This window comes from Psilocybe cubensis, chromosome 13 (assembly GCF_017499595.1).
Source record: "Psilocybe cubensis strain MGC-MH-2018 chromosome 13, whole genome shotgun sequence".
Taxonomy (NCBI): Eukaryota; Fungi; Basidiomycota; class Agaricomycetes; order Agaricales; family Agrocybaceae; genus Psilocybe; species Psilocybe cubensis.
The window spans coordinates 2,218,276-2,240,000 of record NC_063011.1 but is presented as its reverse complement, the minus strand read 5'-3'; the positions used below and the strand labels follow the sequence as shown (position 1 = coordinate 2,240,000).

The 21,725-nt window shown below is 52.8% G+C and overlaps 5 protein-coding genes across 5 annotated transcripts in view; 3 read left to right on the top strand and 2 right to left on the bottom strand.

Moving 5' to 3' along the window:
• JR316_0013385 (putative electron transfer flavoprotein-ubiquinone oxidoreductase, mitochondrial) overlaps positions 1-2,064 on the bottom strand; it is a gene marked incomplete at both ends in the record, with an annotated part of 2,249 nt that extends 185 nt beyond the window's left edge. The window contains 4 exons of the mRNA XM_047898994.1: positions 1-432; positions 485-973; positions 1,030-1,751; positions 1,809-2,064. The exon at positions 1-432 is cut by the window's left edge and continues 27 nt beyond it. Of these exons, the coding sequence (XP_047742542.1) occupies positions 1-432; positions 485-973; positions 1,030-1,751; positions 1,809-2,064 (1,899 nt within the window). The remainder of the gene's footprint in view (positions 433-484; positions 974-1,029; positions 1,752-1,808) is intronic.
• Positions 2,065-2,288: 224 nt separating this feature from the next.
• JR316_0013384 (uncharacterized protein) lies at positions 2,289-4,019 on the top strand (the record flags this gene model as incomplete). Its single annotated transcript, XM_047898993.1, has 6 exons — positions 2,289-2,462; positions 2,516-2,706; positions 2,847-3,114; positions 3,161-3,624; positions 3,682-3,727; positions 3,777-4,019. 6 exons carry the CDS (start codon positions 2,289-2,291, stop codon positions 4,017-4,019), a joined length of 1,386 nt encoding a protein of 461 aa, XP_047742541.1.
• A 5,126-nt stretch (positions 4,020-9,145) lies between these two features.
• Positions 9,146-15,086, top strand: JR316_0013383 (uncharacterized protein; the record flags this gene model as incomplete). The annotated part of the gene is made up of 4 exons (XM_047898992.1): positions 9,146-13,044; positions 13,109-13,233; positions 13,315-13,444; positions 13,508-15,086. The coding sequence occupies 4 exons, from the start codon at positions 9,146-9,148 to the stop codon at positions 15,084-15,086; spliced, it is 5,733 nt and encodes a 1,910-aa protein (XP_047742540.1).
• A 1,261-nt stretch (positions 15,087-16,347) lies between these two features.
• Positions 16,348-19,178, bottom strand: JR316_0013382 (uncharacterized protein; the record flags this gene model as incomplete). Its single annotated transcript, XM_047898991.1, has 2 exons — positions 16,348-16,370; positions 16,877-19,178. The coding sequence occupies 2 exons, from the start codon at positions 19,176-19,178 to the stop codon at positions 16,348-16,350; spliced, it is 2,325 nt and encodes a 774-aa protein (XP_047742539.1).
• A 475-nt stretch (positions 19,179-19,653) lies between these two features.
• JR316_0013381 (Notoamide biosynthesis cluster protein M') lies at positions 19,654-21,469 on the top strand (the record flags this gene model as incomplete). The annotated part of the gene is made up of 7 exons (XM_047898990.1): positions 19,654-19,830; positions 19,881-19,909; positions 19,961-20,160; positions 20,212-20,474; positions 20,539-21,041; positions 21,113-21,158; positions 21,224-21,469. 7 exons carry the CDS (start codon positions 19,654-19,656, stop codon positions 21,467-21,469), a joined length of 1,464 nt encoding a protein of 487 aa, XP_047742538.1.
• Positions 21,470-21,725: the final 256 nt, after the last annotated feature.

The following is a 21,725-nucleotide window of genomic DNA, read 5'->3' as shown; positions in this document are numbered from 1 at the left end:
GCCCCACCCCTCTGTCTCGTTCGTCGTAACACCTTCCTCGGGAACGTACTCGTACACACCAGCAGGACACGCACGACCAAGAAGACCCGCATACTGTCCGTAATTGATCTCCACATGACGCCTGCGTCTCTCCAACTCCTCCTTGACGTCCTCCTCTCCAGTTTTACCACCCTCGCCTTCTTCAACCTCGGCTTCAGTGCGCACGGCGCCGACTCCAGCTCCAACGGCGGGGTTGGTTTTGCCTTTCTTGATAAATGTTGGGGTGGGCACGACACGGAGGTGGACAGGCTGGTCTTCAGCGTGATTTGTGCCTGTCAGCGCAACGCTGGTGAGGAGGTCGGTAGAGAGGGGCGCCTCGAAGGGTGGGTATTCGATGGGCATATGGTTTCGAGCGGGCTCAGTTAAGGAAGAATCCAGTGAAGACGTCGAGTCCTGTATACAACACATAAGAAAACAATGTCACAGAAAGAAATGTACAACTTACGGGATTCTTTGTTTTGCCTTTCGGTCCGTGGTGCTTGAATGTCCAGGGTACCCGTCCCTTTAAGATCAACGAATCGATACCCGAATAGATAATTCCGCCCCATAGCCCCAAACGCGTTCCGAACGATGGGCGCAAGTTGCGCACTTCATGCAGATCTTTCTGCACCCATGACTTGTGCAACGAGGTATCGTACGACGACATGTCAGCAGCGGCTGCGACTGTGCCATCTGACGATTCCGCTTCACTAGGGTGCACAGCGTTCCAAGCAGCTTCGGCGGCAAGCATGCCGCTCTTCATCGCGTTATGGGTTCCTTTGATCTTTGCGATGTTGACGAATCCAGCGGAGCACCCGACGAGAGCACCACCAGGGAAGTTGAGCTTGGGTACGGACTGCAAACCGCCTTCGTTCAACACGCGCGCAGCGTAAGAGAGGCGTTCGGCTTTGGATGATGTGAGGAGAGCGCGGAAGTATGGGTGGTGTTTCATGCGCTTTCGAAGGATGCTTCGTTAGACATTAAAAAGGAATACCAGACAAGAAAACGCACCTGGAATTCACGATACGGGCTCAGCCATGGATTTTTGTAATCCAGCCCGATTACTAGCCCCAAACTGACGAGCCCTCCATCCATGTGGTATACCCATCCACCGCCGTAAGTGTCCTTGTCGAGAGGCCATCCGAGCGTGTGCACAACCTCTCCGGGTTTATGTTTCTCCGGATCGACACGCCAAACCTCCTTCAGACCGATTCCATACGTCTGGGGCTCAGCCTCCTTCCGAAGATTGTACAAGCTAATGGCTTGCTTCGACAGACTTCCGTGAGCACCTTCGGCAAGCAGAGTTACCTTTGCACGGAACGCCATCCCAGGCTCGAACGAAGACTTCATGCGGTAGTTCTTCGTCAAGCCGACTTCGTTGGTGATCACGCCCTGCACGCTACGAACTTTGTTGCCCCATGGATCGGTGGAATCGGGTTCGTCGCTGAGAAGTAGCTGCGCGCCTGCGAAGCCGGGATATATCTCGACGCCGTATTCGTTCTCGGCCACGCCGGCGAGCCACCTGGTAAATTGTGAGAGCGAAGTGACGTAGTTGCCCTTGTTAGACATTTGTGGGGGGTGGGGTATTGGCAGGGACATTTTGGGGGTAAGGAAGAGCATTTTTGAAGAGGTTGCTGGTTGTGTGAGAGGGTGATCAGACATGGATGTCCAGTCTGGCAGCAATTCATCCAGTGCGCGAGGTTCAATCACAGCACCAGAGACGATATGGGAACCTACACGAGATCTTCAATGCCCTGAGATAAGAACGGCGAGTTTCTGACTGCACGCACCTATTTCAGAGCCCTTCTCGAGCACGACAACACGGATTTCGTTCCCTTTTTCACGTTCGATCTGCTTCAGGCGAATCGCAGCACTGAGACCAGCAGGCCCACCGCCGACAATGCAGACATCGACCTCATCCTCCGCCCGCTCGACTGCGGAAGCGTTGAATGGCGCTGCCGACGAGTCGTTCCTGCGCCAGACTGAGGTCTTGAAGGACCTTACCAGACTCAAAGCTGGCTTCAACGGTTTCCTGTACCGCAACATGGGATGTGGAACGAAGGAAGGATATGATTTCCGCCACAACCTATTGGCTGGTTGTCACATGATTATCTGGCGCGACCTTGGCCCGCGTTCCGGTGAGTCATCTCGACAACCCTTCAACTCTCCGTCCACATCTGTGTTTATCAGGGGTTCTGCAAGAGTTCTGACAACCGTGGTATACTCTCAAATCAACGTTCTGCGATGGGCGTCACTTCAACACGACCCACATGGCCTACCGCTGCTCGCATCCAGAGGTTGAGATCAAGGCCCTCGATATCTTCAACACCGAATCCGATAGAGGCCAGCATAACACCCTCCTAGATCTCCTCGATGTGTACCCTGACAGAGTTGTATGGGCTCCGAAGCTGGATCACGCACGACTGGTTGAACACTTTCGTCGGGTACGGCTTCTTCAGGATTCAAGAGTGGATTCTGGCTGATCCATAACATCCAGATGGAAAGCACACCATCTAGGAGGAATGATGTCCCTCCACTGCGTATATTGCAAGTGTCACTTGAACGATTCGTTCTTCAGGCGCTCATCGACATCGCAGTTTCGTCGAAGACCTCACTTACCTCAGCGAAGATGATGATTCAGAATTGCACACCGACACGACGGCATACTGGATGCACCAGCGATTCGGGGTGTCTCCCTTATTCTTCAGAGCGGTGCTCTCTAGAAATTTCACTGGCAACGCTTGTCTCCTCCGCACGGAAGGAGGAAAGCGGATTTCTCTCGGTTCGTCCCTTCTTTGCCGTCATTTTTGACTTACCTCAATCGATAGCCCAGATGGACTATACCGCTTCAGTTCCGGTCTAGGAGCTCGCATGAGCCGCGTCTGGTTCTCGCACAGTCTTCGCACAGATAGGTCCTCTGTCTATGTTATCCACTCGTGTCCGGAGAAGGCGAAAACCGCCATTCTTCAAAGCACGCGCGATGAGAACCGACAGAAACTCCTACGACCGCTGGCCATCGACGCCTTCCTTGCAGAAGATAGGTTGGATGAGTGGGGAAGGGATTCAATGGCTCCGCGGGATGAACTTATCCAATATGTAAATGCACCATAATTTCTCCATTGTGTCGCTAAAAACGCTATAGGAGAATAGCAAATTTTCATTGTACAGTGCGACACAGGTAGCGATGGCGGTAGAAAACCTTCACGCGCTTTCGCAGCTCCTGCACGTTATCAAAGGCCACCTCAACGATCTTCACGAACGATTACGGTACCTGATCAAAGTACACCAGCGTCTTCAACATCTCACATCCCGCCGCCGTCCTCCATATAGCTCATACCCAGGGTCTTTCGAAGTCGAATTCGATAGAGACGGGGCTGACGACGAAGACCAATACACGGATTCTGTCCTGGACTCGCTCGAATTCATGCAGTCACAAACGGCCGGGCTTATACGCTGGATAATCAACTACATCGAACGTACAGGGATTCGTATCAACTTATTCTTCAACATAGCCACCCAGACGGACAGTAAAATCAATCTGGACATTGCCCGACTCACAAGCAAGATTGCCGTCAGCACCCAGAGGGACAGCTCATCGATGATAACGTGCGTATACCAGCCTCTTGCTGTCATTGTTTATATTTAACCTGTTAAAATTAACAGAATGGCTGCGGTGACAATGTTCTTTCTGCCTGGAACATTTATCTCTGTGAGTACCCTCCCCCTCCCATACTTCTAGCGTTGACCGACTGTGGTAGGCTCTGTTCAGCATGGTATTTTTCAACACGCAGGAAGACGGAGCCTTGACATTATCCAAACAAGCGTGGCTCTTCCCAGCCATCACAATCCCGCTTACAATCGTCATTTTTGCTCTCTGGCTCTTGTGGCAGCGGTACCGAAGTCGCATAGACGCAAAGTCTCTGGGCCTGGAGAACCGGCTGACTCTTTTTGACGACACTCATGGTACATCGGAGAAGGATTTAGAAGCTTTGTTGGGTTAAGAGGGTATATTGATTTTTCTATCTTTGTATTAACTGTATCACGCAGATTGAAAAATGTAACACGACTTCATACCGGACAACGTTGGCAATACTAAACGGTGCTTCTAAGCTGTCTGACTATGCAAAGGGGTGGTAACTCAGCCCGTGCAAATTTTCGGGAATCTTCATGCCCGCTTGCTGAGAACGACGCTCTATCTTTATGGTTCTCTGCATTGGCGTAAGAATACGTTTGTCGTTTGTTCATAAACTTTCCACGTCAGATTTTAATATACAGTGTTGAGTTCATCCCCTCCAGACCGACACCTGTCCAAGTGTATCATTCTTTCAGTAAATTTCAACTTGTCGACCGGTAAGCCCCTCATGTTGGATTCTGGTCTATCCGTCAGTGACTTTTTTCCTCTATGAGCTTGTAGACAGTTAGTCCGACAATTCTGAACGCAAGCGACAGAATAGCTAGGATCGGTGATAATTAGTCTACCTTGTTGAATGAGTCCTGTCTCGTCTTTGATCTATCTGTGTTTAAACTCCTGAGTAAGTACTCATTCATCGTGTCTGACATCCAAGCCATCTTAATAACCATACCATGCTGCACGTAGCGTTGCTTTCAAGAAAACGACAGGTCCGACAAGCGCGATATAATCGATTCAATCTATCACTATTCACAGATTAATATGATGCGGATAAATGGATTGGGCGAAGCCGTTTACTTTCATTGATTAATTGGCCTACCTAAGCATTATGAAGTGTCGCCCGAATCCCGCCAGCCTTCTTTTGCTAGCACATGGATGGAAAATCGCCTCACTTCATGAATCTGGAACGGCGTTTCGATTGAACCGACTGCGATGCATACTCACACCTTACCATATACACGAAGTGATACATCTCGATTACAGTGTTATCTCAACGTTTCAGTGAGTTCTAAACTTCTGATAATTGGCCAATACATGATTTAACGCAAAGCTACAATAGTATTGAATCAATAGGCACTTAATGAAAAATAACTTCCCATTAACACTAACACATACGCGTAAAAATGTGAGTAGCTCCTCTGACACGTACCCAAAAATAGCAGTACCAATACTCCCACTCACACGACAATATCCAACCATAACCCTCTCGCCACCGCCTCAGAACACGAACTGAAGCACCAACAAGGGGCTTACGACAGGCACAGAGCACCCTCGAATCTCTCCTCCGCGGATCTACCCACACACCCACGACACCGCACACTTTCGACGGTCGCAGAAGAGCCAAAAAAAAAAAAACAAGGAGAGTAGAAGCACAATGACGCACCGATGACCTGTGCGCGTCCGCGTTTTATGTAACAAGATCTTCAGAAGCGCGTGCGCGGTGCGGGGGAGGACGCGGGAAGACGCGCGGATCCCGTCACGGCGCTGTCTTATAGTCCCTCGATCCATCGAACCGTTTAATTTTCGAGTGATTCTGTCCGTCCTTGCTCTATGCGTGCAGGGTGATGTGGATGTGATGATGATCACCCTTGTAATACTATTACTCGTGGCGCGTTCTGATGTTGTTCTTCTACCGGAAGGAGAGCTCTGTGGCACGGGAATTCGAGATGTGCAAAGGCGTGTGCGATGCTGGTGTGCTCCTGATTGGCCTGATCCCCGTCGACGCGGCGTAAGCTGGGTTGACTTTTATGGTACTCTGAAAGAGCACCACCGCGGAGCCCAAAACGACAGAGGTGAGAAACGAAGAAAAGACGGGGGCCACGTTGGAGCGGTGAGAGAATTCCAACCCATTTGAATTGAAAGAAACTGGAAAACTAAATCAGATTATGAAGCATCTCGACGCCCAATCCCTCTCGTCGACTCCCATCTCGCGCTCTACAAAATATGTTCTCAGACGAGCCCGTGCTGTTGTTCGCGCGCTGGACGGTCTGTACCCTGCAAGTAAGACCGAACAGTGAACTGTCGATCAGCTGCACACCCCAGATGACTTCTCGTTCCCAGCCACTTCCACAGCATAACTCCACAAACAGAGATACATCACTGCTCTCCTCTGTTCCCAGTTGATACGACGACCGTCGACCGAGAAGCAAAAAAGGAATAATCAAGAAGGATGGCTGTGAAATTTAGACGTGCTATAAGCACCGAGGGTCCTGGAAATTCACATGTAAAAATATATACCTCCAACGCCGCCCCGCCATAATCATATATATATACTCTTTTATATTTTATCTTTTGTTCAACTGAATTGACAGAAACACGCAGATGATATCAGATACTATAGATCAACTCTGCGTTTTTAAATAAATAGGCTTAGGCTAGAAGTCCCGGGATACACGTGGAGGTGGATAACAATAACAATAACATCCTCTCAGCTCTGTGCTGAATATAATATATTATAAACAGAATAGAATACACATGATTTCATCAGTGCGGTCCTGCGCTGATGGCTCGGTACCATAGAATAGAATGGAATAGAACAGCCAACGCTCCATCGTCTGAGAAATACCAACTCCAGCCGCAGGTTCGACTAGCCAGTAGCACCGCGCGTAGCGCATCCGCGTCATCCTGTATCGTCGGAACGAAAAGTACACGTACCACTGGCAGCCCGCGCGGGTATTATGATTCTCGATAAACTCCCGTATGGTTGTGCGGTACCGTGCCGGCACCAAAAAAAAAAGCACACGTTCGCGTTCGCGTTACCCGGATCGTCGATGCTCCTTCCTGTCTCGTTGGTATTTCCCAGATATCCGGTACACATGCGCATATGCGCATATGCATGTAGTTATGAGAGAATAAGAGAAGAACCGCACTCGCAAGATTTTGAAGTTTTGAACACTGCAGTCGAGGACTTGAAGTTGATGCGCATTGCGAGTCACAAATCCACAGAAGACTATATAAGAAATCCACGTCCACGTCTCGCGCGCCATAATATGATATCCAGAGAACACACGGTGAGATGGAAGATGATTTTGATTCGTTGTTTGGATTTGAGATATAACTAGAGCCAGAGCCAGAGCCAGGACCAGAGGGAGAGCCAGCCAGAGAGATCCAGAGCCAGAGCCAGAGAGAGAGAGACAAAGACAAAGACAGACAAAAACAGACAACCATCGAATCCAACGCATGCCCCAGAGCACGAGCACGAGCACGAGCACGAGCACGAGCACGAACCAAAGCGAAAGCCAAAGCCAAAACCAAAAAGCGACCTATCCAAACCTCAAGCCGACTCGAACGCGAACGCGAACGCGAACGCGAACGCTCCATGCGCTAGACGCGATACTCGGGCGTATGAGTTGGTTCTATCTTTTTAATCCTCTCTTTTTTTTCTTTCTGTTGTTGGTGGTGGGTTTGTCGATGCAGTTGTCGGATCCGCTCGAGTTGAGTTTCTCCCTTTTATCAAGTTCCCGTTTTCGTTTTCTCTTGTTTTTTTTTTTTTTTGTTTGCTAGCTTGCTGAATCTCATTTTCGAGTGGACTAAGAACGAATAAAATGTTTTCCTTCTTCGTTTTTTTCGTATAGCCCCAGCAAGTTCAGAGATCAGAGAATCGGATATTGGAGCAACAGACCCAGACCAAGTGAACAGCAGAGCAGCAGATCTATAGCAGCAGATCCAGAGGAGCAAAGCAGCAAGCGCAGGAAATGGAGAGCAGAGGCAGAGGCAGAGGCAGAGGCAGAGGCAGAGGCAGAGGCAGAGGCAGAGAGCAGGACATAGACAACCGGTCCACGGAGAGCTAAGCAACGAAAAGGAGAGAAAACGGAGAGCAGATCAACGGAAAACAGACCAACGGAGAGCCAGAGCAGAGCAGAGCAAACCACAGCCAGGGTCAACCTTCGCCTTGGCCTGATTTCGTCCCTGCGCACGCGATCATCGTAACGATGATCGTTCCTGCACCACCACCATCATCATCATCAGGCCTTAGCCTTAGCCTTGGCTTTATCTGCTTTATCCCGCGTTAGCCCAGTGAGGATAGAACCTCCGCCTCTTGCCCGCTCGCCGTGAGATCCCGTGAACCGCTAGCCTAAGCCGTGGAAAGTAAGCCGTGGACCGCTCTACGGTGTGCCTGGAGAAGCCTTCGTTGGATGTTCTGTTGGAATTCTGGGATCGGAAATTGGAAGGGATAGTTTTGGTCTTGGTCTTGGGTTTGGGTTTGGGTTTTTGCCAGTTCGGGAACTTGGAGCTGGAGCTGGGATTGGAGTTCGAGGGGTTGTGTAATGTGAGTTGGGAGTTGGGAGGTTCGGGGGTTGGTGTAATGTCTTGTAATGTGTGCTGTCTACCGTTCTACGGCGCTGCAGATTTGTGGTTCTGATTTCGTGATTCTGGTGCTGTGATTCTGCGACTCTGCGACTCTGCGATGCTCTGTGCTAGACGTACCGCTGTGCTGCGCTGCGATTCTGTGAATTTGCGACTCGGAGACTCTGCGACGTGCGACTCTGCGACTTGCGACTCCGCGATTCTGGGGATTCTGGGGATAGCGATGCAAAAACGGAGATATAATTGAAGTAAGTGACGGTCCCGCTGCGGATCAGGGATCAAGGATTGGATTGGTGTTTAGTAAACCCCATATGCGACGGTATGGGCAAATGGGCAAATGGGTGAACTAGGGAAACAGCGAAACAGGCGGAATGGGTCAACGGTGAACGTGAACGGGAACGGTGAACGGGAACGGGGATTCGGGGACCCAGAAAAAGTTGATACATTTCTTCATTTTTCTGCATTTTGTGCGTTTTGCGCGCGCTGTGATTGTATTGTATTGTGCTGGTATTCAGCGGGGTGTGTGGGTAAGAAAGAGGTGTGCGGGTAATGCACTGGGCTCTACACTCGGATGCGGGTATGGCGTGGGGAGGAGGTGGAGTGCTATTCGGGTGCGTCAGCGATGAGTTGTCAAGTGAGTCCTGTTCCGTTCCTGGTTTTTTTATGAGGAGACCGTGCAGAACGAGAGAGACAGACGAGGCTTGAGCGCACACCAGAGCGAGCTAGAAGCGCGTCCGGGGTAATTGTTTTTTTCATTGATTGGGAGGATTATGAGATGGGAGGAGAAGAGGCGGAAATGTAATAGATAAGTAAGCGCCGTGGATCTGAGATGAGTCAGACCGAAAAAGGAAGTCGCTCTCTTTCTTTCTTTTCAGTTCTTTCTTCCTGACCACTCACAATGTATCCGTAATGTCCACAACTATCCACAACACACACACAGCGAGCTCATCGTCCGCGACGACGACCACCCTCTCTCGCTCCCGACGCGCTCCCGTCCCCCTCCTCCTCGAAGCCTTCCCCGTGCCCCCCTCCCACATCCCCCCGACCCCAACCACTCCCAACAACGCCGCCTTTGCCAACCCCCCTCCAACAGGCCCACCCACAACCCCCCTCCCCCCCGTCCCTGGCCCATCGCGCATATCGGAGCATGAACAGCTGCTGCTGCTCTCGTCGGCCGTGAACCGCTCGCGCTGGTCGAGCAGGCACTCGGCCGCCTCTGCCTCTTCAGCTGCGTCCCAGCGCGAGTCCCTCGTCAGTCTCGCCAGCAGCGGGGGGCATGCCCATGCACAAGGCCAGAGTCAGAGTCAGAGCCATGGTTACGGCGGGCCCAGTGTGCGGTCCAGCTTTGCCTCGTCGTCGGGTAGGAGCCCGGCGTCGTCCAGCTCGCCTTTACCCCCACCCTCCTCCTACCACCCCAGCAATCGAAACTCGGGTTCCTCGTCCGGCGGTGGTGGCGGGGGTGTCGTGTCTTCGTCCCCCCGCTCGCGCCCGTCCATCTCGATATCGCTCTCGAGCGCATCCACGTCGTCGTCCTCCTCGCCGCGCCTCTACCCGCGCTCGCTGCGTCCGCCCGGTACGGAAGATGGAGAGGGGATGGATGGAGGGGAGGAGGAGCAGCAGCAGCTGACGCGCATGTCCATCTCGCCTATCCCGCTGTCAGATATAGACGACGATGACGCGGGCGAGCACAATATCCCACCAGCTGTCATGCCTTCAGGCTCGAACTCAACTCCCGGCTCAGGCTCTCCCACCCTATTCTCCCATCCCACCTCCACCTCTTCCCGCCCCGGCCAGCACAACCACCACGCAAACGAAAGCATCAGCTCCATCGACATGCGCGACGTCCTCGGCGTCGGACACGACTACACATCCTCGTCCGAGCACGACTACGAGTACGAGTACGACTACACCTCCGACGGCTCTGACGACTTTTTCCCGCCGTCCATCGTGTCGCCTACGTCACTGCCCCCTGTGCCCGTCTCCGGGTTTAGCTCTGCCTCTGCCTCCGGGTTTAGCTTTGGCTCTGCGTCTGCGTCTGGATCTGGGTCGGGGACGGCTTCGCGATGGCATCACCAGCATCACCACCATCAGACGCAGATGTCACTTGCGGATCCTATCGACCCCCAGGGTATCCTTTTAGGCATGGGCATGGGCATGGGGGGTTTTGCGCAGCGACAGCAGGCTTTCGTTTCTCCTCCTTCTTCTTCTCCCACCACGTCGTCCTCGCCTCGTTCTTCGTCTTTCGCCCAGCAGCAGCAGCAAGCTCAAAGCCAGCACCAACACCAACACCCAATTCACACTCACACCCAAAATACACAGCAAAATACCTCGCAAAATTCCACTGCCACATCATCATCATCCACCCCTTCACCAGCACCAACAGCGACGACAGCAACGACGACGACACCGAAAATGCACAGATCAAGCACAAGCATCGGCTCCTTCTCCTACCCGTCCTCATCCAAAATGTCGCCTGTACCCGTGTTAGCGCCTTTTGTTCCCGCCGGGTCCGGGTCTGGGTCTGGATCGGGGGCGGGGACAGGATTGGGGGCAGGGTCGCACGGCACACACCGTTCTGATACCGGAGCTGCGAATGAAGGAGGGATGGCGAGGACGGTGAGGAGTGTGTATCCGCTACTTGAGCGGGATGAGGGTGGTGGTGGTGTAGGAGGAGGGGGTGAAAAAGGGAATGCAAGAGGAGATGAGTGGGGAAAAACAGGAGATGGAGGAGGAGACGAACAAGGCGGGGTATCAGCCTCCGTATCGACGATGACGCAGTTTTCGAGCGGGTCGTCTTTTAACTCTGTCGTTGGCGTTGGAGGGCAATCGCAAGTGAATTCGAATCCGAATTCGAATTCGAATTCAAAGTCGAGGTCACTTGAACAAACACCCTCGCAATCGCAAGCAAAGTCGATATCACTCGAACAAGCGAATTCAAAGTCGAAGTCGAGGTCGCTGGAAACCGAGCGTGAAAGGGAGAGGGAGAGGGAGAATGGAAAAGCACCCGAAAGAGCACCCGAAAGAGCTTTCAACCCGCGTCCCGCCCCGACGACGACGACGACGACGACGTTCTCGTCGATTCTGACAGGGACGTTCGAGGTGCCGTTTTCTATCCCTCCCGCTCCTCCTCCTCCTTCTGCGCGTGCGTACGGTGTTGGGATTGGAGTTGGGGGTGCGGGTGCGGGTGCGTCTTCTATGACTATGAGCACAAGCACAAGCACAAGCACAGGCACAAGCACACCGAACATAAACACGACCTCAACACCTTCGCCCTCCACAAACACCCTTTCGCCCTCTTCCACTTCCACAAACACCCCTTCGCCCTCTTCCACTTCCACTTCCACACCAACAACAACAACCACAACCACATCAACAATCAAAGACAGCCGCATCGAGCGGCGCGCCGAGCGGACGCGGAGTGCGGCGCTCAGACGCGTCTTGGACGGGCGGAGCCGGAGTCGGGGGCGCGGGTTGAGTGGTGGTGGTGGTGGTAGCGCGGGTGGTGGTAGCGCGGGTGGTGGTGCTGTGGTGGGAGAAGAAGGAGGGGATGAAGGAGGGGATAGGGACAGGGACAGGGAAAGGGAAAGGGAGAGAGGGAGGGATAGAGGACCGGGACCGGGACCGGAGCCTGGTGGTGCGTTGCCTCCTTTGCCTACATCAGCGGGGGCGGGGGCGGCGGTGAAGCAGGCTGGAGGTGGTGTTGGGCTTGGGATCACCACGAGCACGAGCACCAGTACGGGCACCAGTACGAGCACGGGTACAGGAGTGAGCAAAGAGCGCGAGATCGAGGTCCTGCAAGACCTCGATCGGGCGGTGTCGAAGACGATGGAGGTTGTGCTTGCCAGTTCGAGCTCTGGTTCTGGTTCCGGGTCCGGGTCTGGGAGCGGGTCATGGGGGAAAGGCGAGGAGAGGACGAGTTTGGAGAGTAAAACTGGATCAAGGAAGAGCTTGGATAGGCAGAGCGAGGAAGGAGGAGGAGGAGGAGGGGGGACGATGACACTCGACGAGCTGGGCCCTGGTCTGCGTATAAGACGCGGTGGTGGCGCGGCGGAGAGTAACGTCACTGTCAATTCCAATGTCAACAACATTGGCGTCGACTCGGGCGGGGCGAGTGCGGTGGGTGGAAATAGGACTGTCAGCGGCGATAACGATACAGCAAGGGACGAGGGCGGTGTGGGCGTGATGTTCCCGCGGCGCGCGAGTGTCGAGTCGACAATGTCCGCTACACCCCGTTCGACGTCGACTACAAAGCACCAGCACCACCCACCACCACCCCCGGCTCCATCAGAGCCGTCACGCACACCGAGCCCCGATATCGCTACGATCCTCAACACATCCGCGTCGTCGCGCAAGCGGTCAAAGTCGCGCACGCGCACGCGCTCTCGCGCCGGGATTGGGCTGGGGCTGGGGATACAGTCGTCGGCGCCGCGCATGCGCGTGCGTTCCGGTGCTAGTGCTAGTGGCGGTGCTGGTGGGGGTATGGGCCAGGCGGCGGGGAAGCGCATCGTCAGCGAAGGCGGTGCGGCCGCGTCGCTCCGGCTTTCTGTTGGGTCGTCCAAGTCGAGTAGTTCTTGGGATGATCGCAAGCTGGGTATGGGGATGGACAGGGTGAGGTCGATGGATAGGATGAGCGGGCATTCGCAGGGCGAATTTGAGGGCGAGTATGATGAGATGGAGATGGAGATGGAGCGGGTGTTGGAGGGGCAGGGGAGCGAGGATGATGTGTACGGCGGCGGGGGAGGAAGAGGAAGGCGTGGATATGACGATGAAGACTCGGATTCGAGTTTGGATCTGCACACGCCTTTACCGTGAGTTTTTTGTTTAGTTGGTTCTTATGCGATGCATTTTCTGACGAGGTGGTTTGGAATGTAGACATCTGATGGTGCGCCATGGGCTGCTTTCGCCGCACTCCAAGCTGTTACCTGGTGCGTCGCGCGCGACGACGCCGATGGCGCCTGATGGGCGCCCGGGGAGTATCATGAGCGTCGCATCCAACGGTATGTTATATCGTTTTCACTTTCCTCTCCTTATCATGCGGCTAAGCATGTTTGTTGTCTTTTTTTGTTTTTGTTATGCAGGTTCGATGATGACCAAGTCTGGGATCATGAAAGACGAGCGCGATACGCCGATGCGCCGGGTGAGGCACCGCGATGGGAGGATGCTGCGCGGTGGTATCGGGCTCACGACTGGCTTGGGATGGAGCGACAGGTGCGTTCTTTCTTTCATTTTCCTCGTTCCCTAAATGCTGATTGGTATTGCGATGTTTTCCAGCGAAGACGAAGACGCACCGTCGCCCCTGACCCGCCGGCTATCCACGCTCAACCTCTCGCGGCGCGCATCCGCCTCGTCGCTCGGGCACAGTCTCACCTCCTCTTCACGGCCCTCCTCGCACCACCAACAGGGCGGCAAGTACCGCCACCCGCTCTCGCGGTCCTACAGCTCCGGCGCACTAAGCAGCAGCAACACACACGATCTGCCTGACTTTGACGAGTTCGACGATGATGATGGGGAAGAGGAGGTGGACCATTCGCTCAAGGAGTCGGGCGAGTGGGCGCAGCGGCAGCGCGAGAGGGCGCAGAGCGGGCGGAGTCTGCGGTCCGCGCCGCCTCTGCCGCCGCCGACGTCGTGGCAGCGCCGGACGGTGTCTGGATCTGGGATGAGCGCGGGCTCGCGGCTTTCGACGGGGTCGAGGAGCAGTTATTCTACGATGGGCGGCGGTGGTGGTGGTGGTGGGGCGGGGGATAGGAGCAGCCTCGGGACGGCTGCGAGTGGGGACAGGACGAGTAAAGCGAGCTTTAGCAGTGTCGCCTCTGCACTGTCTGTCTCTGCCGCGGATAATGCTAATAATTCGAGTACCAGGACGCCGTCGCGGCTGCGCACGCCTGTCGGCCAGCCTACGCCTACGCCGACAAAGACGATGGTGCAGGAAGATGTGAATACGACGCCGTCGTCGACGGCTTCTACGCTGAGCATTCCTATGCCGCTCACACCGCGTGACACCGATCATTCGTCCGCCTCTACTGCTGCTGCTGCTGGGAAGAAGGCGGCGTATGACAAGGAGAAATCGTTGCCGCCGCTACCTGCGGGCGGGCTCAAGAAGATTCCGTCGCATGCGCGGATTAGCGGTGATGCTGCTGGTGCGGGTGCGAGCAAGATTGCGTTCCCGCGCGCGCGGACGTTTTCGTCGACTTCGACGTCCGCTTCCGCCTCTGCCTCTGTGGCTGCTTCTCCCGCTACAACGACAACAGCAGCAACAACGACAACGACAACGACAGCCGCCGTCCGCCCATTGCAGCTTCCGCGCCAAGCAGGGTTGTCCCGCGACCGTCCCGCCGTGCCCGTCCCCTCCGTGCTCTCCCTCCCCACCTCAACCTCGCGCTCCTCCCTGCGCGCGCCGTCCTCTTCCTCTCCCGCTCACGGAAGCCTGTCCTTGTCCGCGTCGCCGCCTACGCACTGGTCCTCTACCGCATCCGCTAACGAGTTTGGTGTGATGAGCAGCAACGGTGGTGGTGCGGCGTCGCCTCCTTCCACGTCCACGTCCACTTCGCCTCTTTCGCAGTCGCATTCCGGGACGCTGTTGTCGACGGGTATAGCGCGCCCGAAGCCGCGCACGGGGACGGGGATGGTGTATCGGACCAGCTCGAGTGTTGGGCTGGGCTCGAAGATGCGCGCGCCGATGGTGCTTTCGGCGTCGTTGGGTGGTGGGAAGGGTGGGGTTGGTGGTGCTGGTGCTGGTGTAGGTGCGGGTGCGGGTGCGTCGACATCGACATCGACGTCGGCGTCGGCGTCGGCTGCGAATACGGGGTCGATTGGACGGAGTGGTGGGATTCCGAGGGCTATTGCGCTTTAAAAATCACGCCCCGTGCCCGTGCCCCGCGTCGTGTTCGAGGTTTCGAAGTTTCGAGGTTCACTCAATCTTCCATTTCGGTTTTTCACTTTTTTTTTTCAAGTTTCCAAGTCTTCCTTCGAGTTCGCATTCACAATGTAGATTTTTCTTTTTTTTTCTTTTTTCTCTTCGTCTTTTTTTTCTCCTATCTGTCTTTCTTTTGCCTATCTGTCCCGCGGATTTTCTATTCTTCTCTCTCTCTCTCTCTATCTCTCTCTTCGCACTGTTTGTCTTATTCCGTTCCGTCTCTATCTCTTTCTCTTTCTCCAGTATCCCAGTATCCAGTATCGTTGTCGGCTTCAGCTTGTTTGTGATACCACCCACACACCCACACACAAACCCATTCATCCATTCATCCACCCATTCATTCATTCATTCATTACCAGGCGATTTAGATATCCCGTCATATCCATATCCATATCCATGTCCATGTCCATGCATCTATCTTTGACATTGCTTCTACTATTACCATTACTTCTACCGCTACCATTACCACTATACTACCACTACCACTACCGCCGGTATCAGCTAGTATTCAGTATTCAGTATTCAGTATCGGTACCAGTACTATGACTACTACTACTACTACTATCTATATCCCACTCGTTTCTTTCACATTTCACATCTTCATTTTGAACTTCATTCTTCCTGCGTTTTTACGGTTTCTTTTATCAATCAAGGGGGTTCTCATTCCACATTTCTCTTTTCTCAATTCTCAATTGTCAATGTTCGGTCTTTCTCTCTCTATCTACATTTTCTTTCTTTACGCACCCTGATGCCGATGCTACAAAATACACACTTCACACACACACACACATACATACACAGAGAGAGAGACATCTTTGTTCAATGTTACTTTACTTTGTACAAATTCTTCTGTTCGCACATATGCACACACAAAATATGGGGTTTCTTTTTCGATTTTCGATTTTCGATTTTTAAGGGTTTCAGTGTGCGTTTGTCAATGTCAATGTCAATGGTTCGACCTTCCTTTGGAACTTATTGGAACGGTTTACAACCTCGACTCTAGATCTCGACGTCGACGTCGCGGGCGTTCTGAATCCTGTTCCACCGAGCACGACGCACGACGCGCTCATTCTGATTCGGCCTTCGTCTTCCTCACTATCTTACTTAACATGTGGCAGAAAATTAGTACACTACACTTCTTCCGACTTCGGTATTCCCGTTTCTTTGCCTTTTTCTACTGTATATTTGTGTCGTAGTCTTAGTACACAACTTTGTCCGTGTCTGTGTGAATTGGAGGATAGGATACAAATACAATACATCATAGTATACCCCTGTACATAACAAAACGAAAAATTCTGATTCTGGGTAAACCGTGGTTTTGCCAATGATTTCATTGATAGAGCGAGGTGTTTATTATAGTGTATGGTATGGTATTATATTGGTATACTGTAACTTCTAACAATGACGATAACGACTACGAGAAAAATGCGAATTGCGAAGAGTGTTACAACTGTGTTGGTTCCTAGATAGAGCATCATGATACCAAAAAAATGTCCAAGAAAGAAAAAATCCCTATATGTTACATAACAAGCAAGATATACGATACGGTTGAAAGCGAGACAATAGAGAGCATATGCAAGAAATATAGATATACTTACGCACACAACACAAAACCTAGATCACACAAACCCTCCAAAAAAACCCGCCCAAATCACCTCACCTTGACCGTCTAGACCCCGCACTCCCATGTCCACTCGACCTCGACCTCCTCGACCTTCCTGACCTACCCGATCTCCCCGACCTCCCACTCCCACTCCCACTCCCACTCCCCGCCGACACCGTAACCGGCGGCTGCACAACCGGCGGGCGCGCAGCATGTACCCCAGGCCCATACACCTCCCCATAATAATGCTCCGCATAATGCGCGGGCACATACCCCGTGCGATGGCTCGTCGCGTACTGCTCCCACTGCGCTGGCGAGGGCGAGGGCGGCGCGGAGGATTGCGGTGCGGATATGGGCGTGGAGGCGCGTGGGGTGTTGGGGAAGGTGGGTGCGGCTGGGGCGAGGTTGAGGGGTGGGATGACGGGGGAGGGCGACATTGCGTGGTCGTGCTCTCGTGGTCTAGGGGGAGCGGGAGCGGGGGAAGGGAAGGATGCTGCTGGTGGCTGGCCTGTAGGGGTTCGTTGCTGTGGCTGTAGCTGTTGTGGTGACGGTGGCGGTCTAGGCGAGGGAGGGATGAAGATGGGTGATTGGTTGGTGCGGTCTTGTTCGCGCAGCGGTCTAGGTGGCGAAGGGAACGCGACTGGTGGTGGTGGTGGTTGACCTCCTGCCCAGTCTGGATTTGGACCCAAGTATGGGAATTCAGCGGTTGGTACAAGCTGATTTACGGCTTCGATGGAATAGTTTGGGGGTGTAACTTGAGGAGGATACCAGGCATTTGTATTTTGACCTTCGGGGCCGAAGGGTTGTGAATAATCTCTCGAGTATGCATTCGGGTCTTGAGGTATATATTGATTGGCCATAGGAGGAACAGGAGCCGTATATGTATTTGGCGTCTGGGCAATAATTGGAGGCGGGTGCGATGGAACAATATGCACATATCCATTGCCTTGCTCTCCTCCAGGCTGCACAGGCATCGTCTGCTGCTGAGGGAGCGGAAGGTCAGGAATAACAGGCGGCGGCCCCTTCTGAAAAAGCACAGAATCCGGCGGTTGACTGACGCGCGGCGGCATAGGCGTGTCTGTAAGCTGCACACCGCGCGGTCGCGTGTACGGCGTCAAGTTCGGCTGATTCGCGGGCAACGGCGTACGACTGCCTTCAAACTCTGCGTCGAGGTCCATCGCACTGCGAGACCCCCTCCGCGGTGCATGCATCCCCGGACCCGTCCTCACACTGCCATCCTTCTCCACCCCTGACCACTCTGAAAAGCTGCCATCCCCATCTGCGCCGCTCCCCTCTGGATCGTGATACCCCTCCGCTTTCAAAAAGGCTTCGCTTCGCCACACGATCGCGGGTGCTTTCTTGGGCTCGTCCGACCTCCTCGATCTCTCCGGGTAATAATCCTTCGTGACGCGTTCCTTCGCGATCCACGGAAGACTGTTCACATCGCTCGCAAATTTCTGCAGTCGTTTGAGGTACGTGTTGAAAGAAATCTCGCTCGGCGGCGGCGTCCTGACGTCCATCTGCTTGTAGTTCGGTCCAATTTGCAGATCCGCCGATACTGGACTCGCAATGTCTTCTGGACCGATGATCTCAGAGTACGTGGGTTGAGGAACCGTGTACCGGCGGGGTACTTGTCTGGATGGGCTTGCCGTCTGGGAAAGGCGATACGCATCCATCACCTGTCGCTGGTATTGCTGCGCAGGAGATTCTTCCTGGTCAGACTCATATCTCTGACCGTACTCGTATTCCTGATTGACAGGCTGAGGTCTTGTCTGCTGCTTCAAAACGCTATTTGAGTGGCCTATGATGGTTGCATCGTCTTTATCGTATCTGTCCTCGGCGTGGCCCAGGAGTGTCTCCGACGGAGCACGCGCAGAGTACGATGTATGCCTAGAGGAAGGAGGAGTCGACAGATTTTGAGGCATGGGTGGAAGACCCGACGGTGGAATCGGCACAGACGAAACTGCGTATCCCGAATCTCGAAGCTGAGGCGGCAGATCATACACAATGCTATTATCCACCTGCCCATAACCCCTCTGCTTTTGTGTGTATTGCGATCTCGATCTGTCCCGCAACGACCTTTTCACGACGTTTTTGATGCCGGATACCACTGCGCCTGTGAACCCTTTCGGTCCCGGGTCGTCCCACGTCGAGCCATTCTCAGATCGATGGTCATCCGTCGGCGCTACCGCTGCAAGAAACGGAGCTCCCGGGTCGACGGTGAAAGCTAAAGGAGTGCCTGGATATAGATTGGCTGGTGGTGGGGGTATAGGAGACCGCAAATCGTTGCGTGACGGTTGGCCTGGATAGTCGACGTGGAGTGGACTGCGATTCTTGGCGGGCGACTCGGACAGGAATCGAGGAGAGGGTACAAAGGCAGAATGCTTGCTTTTGCTGCTGGACTGCCTACTGAATGGGTTGGCCATTTTGGATGTCCATTGGTGTTGGTATCGGGACGATGTTGGTGGTCGAGAACAAAGTCCGATCTTTGTTTGTTCTTGCCATCTTTTACCTTGCCTCTCATGTTCTCTTGCTACCAGCAACTACAATATGGCCTCTGCTTCCCTTCACATCGCTCCAGTCTTCAATTTTCTTTGTTGGAATTCTTACGCTTGTAACTAGCATTGAATTTATCCAGCACAAGCACCGCCAACTCCAAAAGTAAAGCATCCTGAACCCTGTTCGACGTGCTGATAACTACAGGTGTACCTGGAAAATATACTATTCTTGACTTGGTTCGCAAAACTAGTATACCTACATTTTGGCGATGTCATAACTAGATTAGTGGACCAGTCCCTATCCATCAATCACCGATGTCAAAGCCAAATGCACATCAAGAGATAGACATCGACCCATTTAACATCCGCACAAATACAATCATCGTCTTCATCCACAACCGCCATGACCATCGAGCCCTCCTCGCACCCGGAAATTGAACTGAGAGCTGCTGGCTTTCGCAATACCGAGCCTGGCGGAATCACTCATACTACTTTGCTGAACTTGCTGGAGATATACCCTGACAAAGCCGCCTGGGCCCCGGACCTTGACCATGCTCGACTTCTTCGACACTTTGATCATGTCAGGTTACTTGCTTGCTCACTCTCCTATCCATGCTCATTTATATGCAGTCGTCTGAACTTCCCCGGTTGAGGATATTGTTGAGTGCCTCGTCATATATTTGACGGGATATCATGCTAATATACCACAGTTTTATCGAAGATCTTGACTTTCTCGACTGGAGCAGGTGGAAAACGAATGATAATCCAAATCTGGAGCCGAATGATACTGCCCACTGGATGCAACAACGCTTCGGCGTATCTCCATTATTCTTCGACGGGATGACATCCCGGCACTTTTCGGGAAATGCTAGTTTTGTCCGCAAGGGACATGGGAGACGCGTCTCCCTTGGTACGTCGCATACTTGGATGAAGATAGTAAACGCATCAAACCTTTTTGCAGATGGATTGTATCGATTTAAATCTGGAATCAGTACACCTCTGACCCTTGTCTGGTTCTCTCATTCACTCGACCAGGTTCCCTCCTCGACTTACATGATATATCAGTATACCGAAAGCGTCAAGAATACTATTCTCTCTTGCACGCATCCGGATACCACATCTTCGCTACTCAGACCTCTTGCCATAGATGCTTTCCTGGCCGAAGACTGCTTGTTCGCATTGGGGGCAGACGTGTTACAACCACGGAATGAATTGATTAAATACGTAAGCATGTCCATTACACCGACTTCACCGTATGAGATACGACTATCTACTTTCAAATATCCAGGAACGCAGAAAATTTGCACGTTTCACCCCCGAGCAAGTCGCCATGGCTGTCGAAAATCTCCACGCACTCTCCCAGCGCTTCAATGTCATCAGCGGACATCTCGCTGACCATCATGAGCGAATCAATTTCTTACTCAAAGTCCATCGACGCCTGCTATACACATCAGAATATTACAACACGCATACTTCCTCTAGAAGATATGCTCCATGGTCGTTTGACGAGATGCCGGAAGAATTTCCTCGACCAAGGATGGAATATACAAATCACTCCGAGACCGAGGAGCCGGAAGACATAGAATCCGTTCTCGACTCCTTCGATTTTATCCTTTCAAAGACGGACGTACTCAAACGATGGGTCCTGAACTACAACGAACGCACCGGAATCCGGATCAACTTGTTTTTCAACATCTCAACACAGACAGATAATAAAACCAACCTAGATATCGCGCGGCTTACAAGCAAGATCGCAGTCAGCACCCAAAGAGATAGCTCCTCGATGATTACGTGCGTTGTATCCTTGTCTCTTCATGTAACCAATATCTGCGGTATCTCTGATACATCATTTGTCGTATCAGGATGGCAGCTGTTACAATGCTTTTCTTACCCGGCACCTTCGTTTCAGTACGTTCAACACGTCGCCTTTCTCTTGCCCTTCTAATTTTTTTTAATCGACTCACTCGTTGCAGGCGCTTTTCAGCATGGTCTTTTTCAATTCTCAATCCGACAACACCCTAGTTGTGTCTGAACAAATCTGGCTATTCTTCGCCATCACAATCCCACTAACAGTGGCCGTCTTCGTGCTTTGGCTCTTTTGGCGGCGATATCGCAACGAAGCGGAGGCACGCTCCCTAGGATTATCTGACGATGATCTCATTCTCAACTCCGAAGGAAAAGATGCAGCTCACTCAAAAATGCTAATCAATGAAGAGTAAACTGGATAGGTTCCAGATTTCCTCAGTCATGGTTTAATTTAGTTTTTGTACTTAAACTCACTAGACTGTTTTTAAAAAAACAGAATTTTGGGGAGAAGGGGCAAACTCATGTTCTTCTACTGGGCTATGACCCACACATTTATTGTTTTTTAAAAACAGAATTTGGGAGAAGGGGCAAACTCTTGTTCTTCTACTGGGCTCTGGCCCACCCTTTTTTTTAAAAAAAAAGAATTCGGGTGAAGAGGCAAACTCCTGT